This window comes from Cinclus cinclus, chromosome 17 (genome assembly GCF_963662255.1).
Source record: "Cinclus cinclus chromosome 17, bCinCin1.1, whole genome shotgun sequence".
Taxonomy (NCBI): domain Eukaryota; kingdom Metazoa; phylum Chordata; class Aves; order Passeriformes; family Cinclidae; genus Cinclus; species Cinclus cinclus.
Genome location: NC_085062.1, coordinates 13,752,928 through 13,764,087, shown reverse-complemented (window position 1 = coordinate 13,764,087; position 11,160 = coordinate 13,752,928). Strand labels below are relative to the sequence as shown.

Sequence of the window (11,160 nt, the reverse complement as noted above, 5' to 3'; positions counted from 1 at the left end):
GAGGGTGGTGTGGCCATGGCACAGGTTGCCCGGAGAAGCTGTGGCTGACCCTGGATCCTTGGAAGTGTCCAAGGCCAGGTTGGACAGGGCTTGGAGTAACCTGGGATGAGTGTTCCTGCTTATGAACTTCTAATCCCAGGTCTCTTCTAACCCAAAGAGCTCTGTGATTCTGTGACGAAGCAGTCATTCCAAATCTCATCCACTGGATGCAGTTCTGGATGGCACAAAGGGCTGAGATCTTGCTCCTTTGCCTCTACTCTGTTCTGTAGCTGCTGCCTGAAGGGCAGGCACATCCTCTGTGCTCAGGTATTTGTCATGGAGAAACAGGTGTGAGGAAAGCTGCGGGAGGGGGAGCTCCTGAACAGGCTCCTCCAACTCACAGTCCTCCTGCCTGGTCAGGAGCACAAAACCTGAGCAAAAGCCTGTGGTGCTTCCACCTAGCTCTGCAGGGCAGTGAAGGGGAATCACCTCTATCCATCTCCAAGTCAAAAGATTTGTTTACCAGAAGTGCTTCACCTCCTCTTGAACCACTACAAACCTTCTGCCTCTCCAGCCCCCTGGGGCAGGAGTTTCCCAAGCAGTCACCCATCCCACCCAAACCTGCCTGTAACAGGTGCCCTGCAATGTTGCTGCTCCTGTATTTCTAGAGTGAAGTCCCTCACCCTGTCAGTCACAGTTTTATCTCCACCCTGCCCCCTCTTGTGCCCTTCGTCAAAGATAAAGTTGAGTCCAGCTCAGCTGGAATATGTTCCAGATCCCTGGTGTCCCCAGGGCCTTTGCATAGTTTGTTCCTTCCCTACCATGCCTTTGCGAGGGTGAAAGGATTTGCATTTAGATAATGCAGCAGCACCATGTTTCTAATTTTCTTCTCTGATCCCCTTCTCATATCTCATCTAATTTTATGATGGCTCCTGGGCACTTAAGCTGACATTTTCATGGACCCACCAGTCATCACCCCAGCTGTCGCCCTCAAGCTGCACCTACAACTCAGAGCCCACAGTGCAACACTTGAGGGTTCCCACCTGAACACAGTCACTTTTATCCACACTGTATCGACCTCCTTATGTGGAAAGGACCTTGCTCTTCTCCTCAATAGCCCAAACTACTGGAAAAAGAGGGAATAAACAGAACTTGTCGCTTCCCGCCACCCATTACTCACCTTCCACCAGCTCCCAGGTGAATATGGGACTGGCATGGAGCCATAGCTCTCACGATAGTCACCTTGCACCTGAACAAGGAACTTGATTCTTGGGTTGTATCCCCTCTCCATGTCACTTCTGCACACATGGAGCTCTGGGCAGGCACTTTTGGTCCAGGTCTGTGGATGGCTGAAGCCAAACACATGTTATTGGGGCACCACTTGAGAGTTCAGGAGCTGCACAGGTCACTGAACCAAGGAGCTGAGACAGCCAAAACCCAGAACTTCCAGCCCCCTTGGGTTTCTTTCATCGGTCTGCCATGTTACCAGCACTGCCACAGTTGCAGTGGCTTGGGGCACAGCAATGCTGTGGGATGGTGCCACCCTCTGGTGACACAATGACACTTGCTTGGAAAAATATCAGTATCCTCCACATCGTACGGTCCAGCTTCAGGGGCTGAGCAAGTGTTGTCCTGCTGAAATCCTGCTGATCTGATCACAAGCCATCTCAGGGGCTTTGCTCCCTTAGGATAACCTTTCCCACCAGCTAGACACATCTAACCTCCTGCAGCTCTCCACCTTGGCCTTTCTGAAACCCAGCCTGAACACAAACATGGAAAATTTCAGCTTGGATCCAACCAGCTGCCTGGCAGAACCATTTACAGATGGTGGAAGCAGGAAGCCTGAGAGCTGCTGTTGTCATGGCAGTGCCAGAGCAGCCCGTGATCCCTGGCACAGCTTTGGTGAGACAGCAGTGAGATCTGGGATCACAGGGGCTCTGGGGCAAGGTGGACTCCATTCTTCACCCCACGGGGCAGTGCAGTGAAGCTGAAGCCACAGGCAGTAACCTCGATCCCACCTCCTCCAGCCACACCCTCATCTGCTGCTGCTCCAGCTATTCCAGAGAGCTTGTGTAGAGGAAAGGGAAGCTTCTGGGAGGCAGCGTGACCCCCAGCTCTTCGGCATCCTTTCCTGCCATGAAACCCATTGTTCACCCCTGCCTTCCCTATCCTTACCTTAGGAAGCAATTTCCTTGCCAATAGCTCCGGTCACAAACCTGACCACAGATGCTGACTTCATACAGTCTGCACCAGTGGCTACCCTGCATCCTCCCAGGAGGATTAAGGTGGCTCCAGAAGGGAATATTGCCCACCTTGCCCCTCACCATTGTTCAGCAGTGTAGCATAGAGATCCCACCTGAGGGTCCAGTGGCAACACAGTTCCAGAAGCTCTGTGGGGACCCTGCAGTGGTGCAGGTCCCATACCAGCCTGCTTTCCAGACGGGGACTTTCATCTAGGAGGTGAAGACTCCACACAAGCAGTACGTCTTGTCTCCAGCTGCTGAACCACAGCAGCATCACCCCCATGGGGAGAGAACACCCACACATAATGGAAATGGGAGGGGGCTGCAGCCCTGAATTTCCAAAAGCCTCTTTGGTTCTTGTAGCTCTCATCTTTTGTTTATCTCCTCCAGCATTAGCTCTCCCCATTGTAAGGCCACCCACAAGTTCTTCCAACACCCTGAAAGACCTCAGAAACACTGTGTGTTCCTCCCCAGCTTCCCTTTAAGGTACCACAAGCCCCACACTTATCAACTGAGGACAGGACAAACACAACCACTGGCATTCAGACAGCTGCAGCCTCAGAAGGGGAGTATTTTATTTCTCTTAATTTGGAAACTGGTTTAAAAGAACAAAGCAAAAGCACTGCTTTCTGAGTCAGTGGGAACACTGCAAACAGTCCAGTGACTCTGGGCTGATGCCTGACATTCTCCTTTAATACAGATAATGCTGGCCAGCATGCAGATAAACTAATACAGATAATGCTAGTACCAGCCTGGAGGAGAGTCTGGGAAGGGTCTGCCTAAGAGGTTGTTTCTGCCTCAACAACACAAAGAAGCACCCTTGGAATTGTTCCCCACCCCCCTACCCCCTAGTTATATCATCTAAACACAGGCTCACCCTCACACAGTAGGGCTCCATCTGCTGCCTCAGTGCCCAGCCCAGCCTTGGCTCAGTGATGGCCTCAGCATCACTGCAGGACATTCCTGGCAGGTGACCACACTATCATTCCCAGATGAGCCAGATGCAGCTGACACTGCTCTGAGGATCAGAGAGCCATCCCCAGGCTCCCAACCACCCCCTGTGCTGGGTTCTGCCTGCCCCAGCTCTAATCTAAGAGCCTCAGCAATTTCTTCTTCTCCTGTAGCCTCTTCCTGACACAATACAAAGTAAATGCATGGACGGTCTGCTGTTTAGAGGGAAGTCAGAGGAAAAACTCTGGGAAGTGAACAGCAGATTTGCTCTTTCAAGAAAAAGTCTTCTCAGCCTCAGCTTCCTTCTGCTGCAGCTTTCGAATCAGCTCTAGCAAATTCATCTGTAGAGTCAGCTCCTGCAAAAGGAGAAAGATGTTTTGCAAGCAGATGATCCCATTCCTTGCTGCAGGAAACAGGAAGGACTGGCCTGTACCACCTCCTCAAGAGCTTCTTGTTCTCAGGGAATTAAAAAAAAAAAAATCAACCAGGAAACTAACAACCAAATGCTTCATATTGTTCAGGCATTTCTCTAAAACATGGAGCAGTGACATCTTCCCAGACCTGCTGCAAACTATGGCTGTCTTAGGAATACCAGAGCCTGAGGATTCTTTAAGGATCCAGAGAAGCTTTTTCTTCTTGGCTATGATAAATGTGCTAGGGGCTACTCAGGTTGGCCAGCTCTGCAGGCAGAGGAGGGGCAGCAGCCCCAGAGGTGGTTCTTCAGGCCCCTCCCCACGTCCCCCACAGCATCTCCAACTCCCTGACCCCTTCCCAGCACAGAAGGGCAGGAAGAGGAGGGATTGCTTTGGGAACCCTCTAAGTGGGATCCAAGGCAGGTGCAACACATGGCTGTGCTGATGCATCAAATGCCCTCCAGGCATTTCATTTTCCATTCCTGGAAAAATCCCCTTTCCAGGACCACAATCAAGTGGAGATATCAACATTAGCTCACGGTTTCTTTGCCACCTGCTCATTCTTTAATTACATCTAGCTCAGAGACAACATGGTAGAGCCAATAATTTGTGAATGTTGGTCTGTGACTCAGCCCTGCAGACACAGAGCTATGGAAACAAAAATCTATTTTTATAAAAATATATCCCCTGCACAAGGAGGCATTTCATACACACTGGGGGGGAAACACATCAGCTGATGGGAACCACGTGAACAGATTCCAGCAGGGATTTCTTGGTGACACTCACAGGCACAAGCCAAGATCCGGGTTGGGCTTGGCACCTATCCTGAAGACAAACATACACAAACCCAGCAAAGAGGAATCCTAATAAGGTTATTACTTACAAAAACAACATAAAGGGCAGGGCAGGAGGGGGAAAATGGGCTCTCTGCATTATGCAGCAGGGGAATAGCAACTGAAAAAATAGAGGGTTGTTCAAGGCTCCACAACTGGCAATCAGTTTCTAACACACAGGTGGGTGTTAGAAAATGGCTGTTTAGCTTCATTTAAGCCATCTCTTCTCAGTAGGTCTTTATCAAAGTGACATTTAATCAGCTGAAAAAGCAGAGTTAAGAACAGCCTGTCTCTGTGTTCCCTGTAAACTTGTATGGCTTTACAACAGGACTTGGGAATTTTGAGTTTTTTGTTCCTGCAGCAGCATAAGAACAATGTGGACAAACCCAGGTGATTCCTCAGATATTTTGAGTAAATGCCCTGGAGAAACTGGGAACAATTCTTTAATCAAAGCCTGAGATCATCAGCTCCAGCAAGTCACATGCAAGAATGAACAAGGTACCTAATAAACAGTCTTGAGGTTAGTTTTTATAGCTAAGCTGAATATAAATGCAGTAAATGAATTATTTTAGTGCTTTTCAGACCCATTTGAGAGTCACAGAACTGCAGGCTGTTGGCACGGTGTTTTTTCCCTCCACAACAGAAAAAAATACTGCAGGAAGTTGGGAATGCTGCCAAGTGGTGCCTGGGTTTCTCCTCTTTTGTTATGAGCTGAGTACAAGGTCCCTCCAGCACATACCACCCACCAGCTGGGAGGCAAAGGACGAACTGTTCTGCCTGACACACCCATCCCCGATTTATCTACAGCAAGATTTTTTAAAAGAATTAAAGATATTAACCCAAGAGCACTATCTAACAATCATGGAATGGTTTGGGTTGGAAGGGATTTTTATAGGTCATCCATTCCCACCTCCTACCATGGGCAGAGAAAATTCTTCCACTATCCCAGGTTGCACCAAGCCCCCATCCAACCTGGCTTTGGACTCCTCCAGAGATGGGACAGCCACAGCTGCTCTGGGTAATCATGCCTTAACAGCCTTCCAGAGAAGAATTTCTCCACAATATCCCAACTAACTCTGCCCTCTGGCAGTATGATGCCATTCCCCCTTGTTTTGTCACTCCAGGCTCTGTCAAAATGCCTTGCCTGTCGTGCCCAAACACCAACCTGGGGGTTGGTGGTGATGTAGAAGCCAGACACCCCAGCCTTCTCCAGGGTGCTCTGCTGGTCAATTACTTTTTGGTCCAATTCCAAGACTATCTTCTCATCCATCATTCGCTGTTCCTCTCGAATCTGTTGCTCCATAGCCTGGAAAACATAAAAGTCAATGAGAAAGTGAAATACTTGCCTTCTTCCAGCTTTTTCTCATCTCAAAGACTTTTACTGGAACCCAAGAGCAACCAAACCCTGAATCTCTCCTGATGAGTCCAAGGATAGCAGTGGGCAACCAGCATAGCCCCAGGTCTTAACACCTCCACCTGCAAAGCTACCACTCAAAAAAATGCAGGGAAATCATGGGAACAGCCTGCTCTCCCAGGCCAGTGTTTGGAGGCCAGGAAAGACCACAAAGAACCGATTGGTGTCTGAACCACTTTCCCTCTTGAGTCACCACCTGAGCTATGGCTGAGCTCAGCCCAAGAGTTATGAACCCCTCTCAGGTGAGGCTGAAGGAAGCCTTGGAAGAATAACTTAGGCCACTGAAGCTCATCAAGATGGCTCCCTGGACACTAATATGGAACTGGAGCTGTAAATCACGTACAGATACTATTTATTTGTGAAAGGATCTGAATGCTGGCTTCTATTTTTGACAGACTGAGAACATTATGAAAGAAGGACTTTGCCAGAATAGCTCCAACCAGAAGGATATGGCCACTCCTGCCCCACCAACATCTACCCAAACTTCAGCAGAGAGCTTCTGTGCTGCCTCTAGAGGAGCGCAGCAAACATGCGAATGCCAAAAGCATGCTGGAAATCAGCAGTGGAAGCAGAGAGCAGGATTGCAGGGGACAAGCAGAGCACAGATCAAGAGCCCCATATGTGCAGAGATGATACAACCTCACCAGACTGCACTGAGAAGCAGACTTCCTTTGCAAGGCACAGGGAGCACCAGGAATCATCAAATCCCATCAAAAAACAATGTTCATTTTTGTAGGGTGGGCAGTAGAGTGAGAGGGAAGATTCTGCCCCTCTGCTCTGTTCAGGTGAGAACCCACCTGCAGAGCTGCCTCCAGCCCTAGGGCCCAGCATGGGAAGACATGGAGATGCTGGAGAGGAGGCAAAGAAGATGCTCCAAGGGCTGAAGCCTCTGTGTGACCTTAGAGAGCTTTCCAGTGCTTAAAGGGCCTCCAAGAGAGCTGGAGAGGGACTTGGGACAAGGAATAGAGTGACACAACAAGGAGGAATGGCTTCAAATGGAGAGGGTGGGATTAGATTAGATGTTAAGAGGGAATTCTTCCTTGTTAGCATAGTTATACATTGACAAAGGCTGTCCAGAGAAGCTGTGGCTGCCCCATCCCTGCAAGTGTCCAAGGCAAGGTTGGATGGGGCTTGCAGCAGCCTGGGATAGTGGCAGGTGTCCCCACCCACGGCACGGTGTGGGACTGGATGAACTTGAAGGTCTCTTCTAATCCAAACCATTCCATGATTCTGTGCTTCTCCTGCAAGAAGTATGAAATAAATAAACTGATAGAGAGCATCCAAAGGAAGGCAACAAACATGGTGAAGGGCTTTGAGGGGAAACCATATGAGGTGCAACTGAGGACATTTGATCTGTTCAGCTGGAGGAGACTGAGGGGAGACTCACTGAAATTACAACTTCCTTGAAAGGGGAAGGGCAGACACATCTGTTCTCTGTGGTAATCAGTTGTAGGACCTGTCGGAATGACTTGAAGTTGTGTCAGAGAGAGTTAGGGTGGAGCTCAGGGGAAGGTTCTTTCCCCAGAGGGTGTTGGGCACTGCCCAGGCCCCAAGGCTGCCAGAGTTCCAGAAGCGTTTGGACAATGCTGCCAGGGATGCCTAGGGTGGGATTGTTGGGATATCTGTGCAGGGCCAGGAGCTGGGCTGGATGGGCCTTGTAGGGTTCTTCCAACTCAGCTTATTCTGCGATTCTGTGAAAAGCCACAAGTTTCAACATTTAGTTCATACAATGCTGTCCCTTTGTAATAGAGAACACAGGCACACATTCAGCTGGAAATAGCCATATGGTTAAACTATCCCCACTGCACAGAAAGGCAGAAGTCACAAACCCCAGGATTTCCTACACCAATGACTGGTGGTTAAAAAGGCCTTGGAGGGAAGCCGAACACCTCCACCCTGCCACAATTCCTGATGAAATTTCAGAATTTGTGTGACAGAACTCCTGGCCACAAACAGTTTGGGGAAGGACTGATGTGTATCTGCAGCAAGGGTATCCATGTCACTCTGCAAAAGGTGTGACCTAACAAAGAGCACTTATCACACATACAGGCCAGGAGCTATGTCTTGGAACCTCTCCTGGATATAGAGCCCACAATTAGCACAACACAGTGAGAAACCTTCACAAAACCATCTGCAACTAAGGAAGATGCAGAACTTGGATCCACTAGAAGGTGACCATACAAAAACTGCTCCAGGGAAAACAGAGCAATGAGAAGAAACTCAAGGCAACTTCTAGCCCCAAGAGAATGCAAGGCAGAGTGATGACTGCACCTTCACCAAAGGATGCTGAGGAATGAACCTAAGTGAACTCTGTCTTCACACTTTCTTCAGACCAAGGAGTCACTCCCCTTGTGGGAGATACAACAGGTTATCCCTCAGAAAATCCATCATTCCCCAGATTTTCCTTCCTCCCACCCACCTCAGTGTGCCATTGTCTCCGCTTACTGTGCTGGAGGACTGACTTTCTTTGGGCTTGAAAAAAACACTTGAATTTAAGTGCCTCACATTGTTTAGTGAGGCGTAATTCTGGGTTAGAGAAAAGTGCCGTATCTTGGACAAATCTGAGGCACAAAAGTTTTGCTTCAGCCCTGGTGGCCATGGACCCTGCATGATGAGCTAAGCTTTTCTAAATGCCAAGGGTTCCACGGAGAAGCCACGAATCTAAAATGTACACCTTGTATTACTTGTCCTGGGAGCCCAACCCCAAGGTATCTCATGGGAGCTGGTCATGGAAACTTTTAACCATAGAGGGCAGCTACCATTAGATACGTATCAGACATAACAGACGTGATCAATCTCCTTCCAAAATGCTATACAGCCAAACTGTGAGAGGATAAAACCAGGAAGAAGTGACTACTATTAATACCTGGGAGAGGAAAACAGAAGAAAGGCAGAAGGCTGGTTGGAGGAAGTCACACAGCATGTAAAACAAGGAGAGCAAAACATATTTGGGTAATTTAATGAAATACTGGAAGTGTTTTCAACAGGCCGTAGAGATTACTGCTGCAAGTCTAGGTTACTCAAGAGATAGAAGTAACAAGGACAGGTACCAGAGGTCCAGCCTGGCTTTAGTCACCTTGACAGGAAATGAGGAATGTGGAAAGATCAAAGAATCCAAAACCAAGCACTGACATGGTGCTTACCATGGGCCAAAGCATGAAACAGTTCTCATTCACCTAATGTGGACCAAAATAGCTTCCCCCCACATTTCAGCTCCACTGATTTAACATAACCAGCTACTTGCCATTTTCTTACATGACAAAACTGACTATCTGTCACCAAGAGGTGACAGAAACTCCTCTGGGACTGAATCTTTTTGAAATGCCTTGAGATGCTCTCAGAAACTATTACTGTACAATTATGAAACTTGAGGTGTTTCCTCCTTATCAGTGGTACTCAGTAAAATGTGATTGTTTCGAGTATTGTCTACTTTTGACTTGTTAAAATAGCAGGCAGAACTTAGGTGCCTTCTACATGTTTTCTGTCTCTTGCTTCCTTTCCTATCCAGGCCTTCCTATCCAGGCTTGAGCCCATCAGATAATGATGGATCATTGAAGTACTGTGGAGAGCACTGCCTTTGGAGCAGGCTCCTGAGCTTCCACAATTCTCAGATCACACCTGCAGTGGCAAGAGTTTGCACCCTTACCTTGAGGGCACAAAAGGTAGATCAAGAGGCCTCTAGATTGGGGTGGGGAACCTAGGTCTGTGCTCGCAAGGCCATCCAGGACAGCTGGTGTCTCCTGAGGCTGCAGGGCAGGAATAGCCAAACCCTCTGGAGATGCTACAGTGCTGCAGCAACAGGGCTGTGAGAGCCCTGGCAGTGGACACAGCCCTGTACCCCCCACCCTCACCTCCATCTCTAGCCCAGCACCCTCACCTCCATCTCGCGTTGCTGGGCTGCACGGAGCAGTGGCAGGTTGTGGGGCCTGCAGGACTGCTGAGCCTCCTTGTGCCGGTGGAAGAGCTCCTGCTTCAGCCCTGCCATGGGGAAGGGGGGCTCGGGAGTGCATGCTGCTGCCAGGTACCCTGAGTGCCATCAGTGCCACTCCCCCCTCCCGCCCAGTACTTTCCCCACAAGCTGCAGTGTCATTCCCTATAACTCCCTTAAGCCCACACAACCCATCCCGAGGGCTCCCTAAAGCTGTCTTCCCAGTGCCACCCCCAAGCCCCCCCAACCTGTCCATCTCATCATCATCCCCAACCCCCCAGTATCCCCATCACAGTCCCCCAGTGCCCTCTAATGTCACCTCCACTGTCCCCCACATTCCTCACACAACTCACCCCCCTCCCCGCCCAGTGCCATCCCCAAGCCCCCACTGCCCCCCCAACCTGTCCCAGTGGCATCCCCCCACCGCCCCCACAACGTCCTACCCCCATTACCCCCTAAGCATCCCACCACCCCAGAGATGCCGCAGGCCCCTCTCCCCTCCCAGTGTCCCCATCACTTCCCTGGAGTGCTACCCCCATGTCTCCAGAGCTGTCCACCCCCTCCGTCCCCTCCACTACTTCAAGATGGCCACCCTTGTGGCCCTCACCCCAGTGCTCCCCTCTCTGGTCCCCCCAATGGCCCGGGACTACCCCCAGGGTGGCCTCGGTACCGCGGTGCTCGCTGTGAAGCTGCCGCCGTTGGCTGTACAAGTTCTTCTCGGTGAGGTGCTGGATCTCCAGTAGTCCCTGCACGATCTCGAACACGGTTCCGTCCAGCAGGGCCAGCGCCAGCTCGGACAATGTCGTGTACGAGAGGCGCTGCTGGCAGGCACTGTGGGAACAAACCGGGTCAGCGCCGGCACCGGCAGCGGCCCCTGCATCCCCTCGCGCTCCGCTCACCTGGGAAGCGCCTTGACAAGCGCTTGCAACTCGGCCAGCAGCCGGTAGTGCCGCTCCTGCTGCCGAGACAGCACCTGCTGCTGCTGCTGCTCGGCCCCCTCAAACCCGCCGAGCCGCGCCATCACCGACCCCCCACAGGCCCCGTCACGGTCGGCTGGCGATCTGCAGCTGCGCAGGGTCGCGCAATCGCTCCCTCCTGACGCGATTTGCGCATGCGCGGGTCCGCCTCACGGTCAAACTCGCCGCCGTGGTCCCGCCCCAACCCCGAGCCGCTCAAACCTCGCCCCTCCAGCCATCGCAATCCCGGCCCGAGGGACTGCCAAACCCGGTTTGAGTGATGCCAATCCCGCTTTGAGTGATGCCAATTCTGCTTTGAGTGATGCCAATCCCGGTTTGAGGGACTGCCATTCCGGTTTGAGGGACTGCCATTCCGGTTTTGAGTGATGCCAAATCCAGCCTGAGGGACTGCCAATCCCTGTTTAAGTGATGCCAATCCCGGT

The 11,160-nt window shown here is 50.9% G+C and overlaps 1 protein-coding gene across 1 annotated transcript; it reads right to left on the bottom strand.

Annotated features, from left to right (window-relative positions):
- Positions 1-2,773: 2,773 nt before the first annotated feature.
- Positions 2,774-10,814, bottom strand: DGCR6L (DiGeorge syndrome critical region gene 6 like). Its single transcript, XM_062504297.1, has 5 exons — positions 10,661-10,814; positions 10,432-10,592; positions 9,711-9,811; positions 5,585-5,725; positions 2,774-3,529 (listed from the first exon to the last, which is right to left on the bottom strand). The coding sequence occupies exons 1-5, from the start codon at positions 10,780-10,782 to the stop codon at positions 3,446-3,448; spliced, it is 609 nt and encodes a 202-aa protein (XP_062360281.1). The 5' UTR covers positions 10,783-10,814; the 3' UTR covers positions 2,774-3,445.
- Between the last annotated feature and the right edge of the window lie 346 nt (positions 10,815-11,160).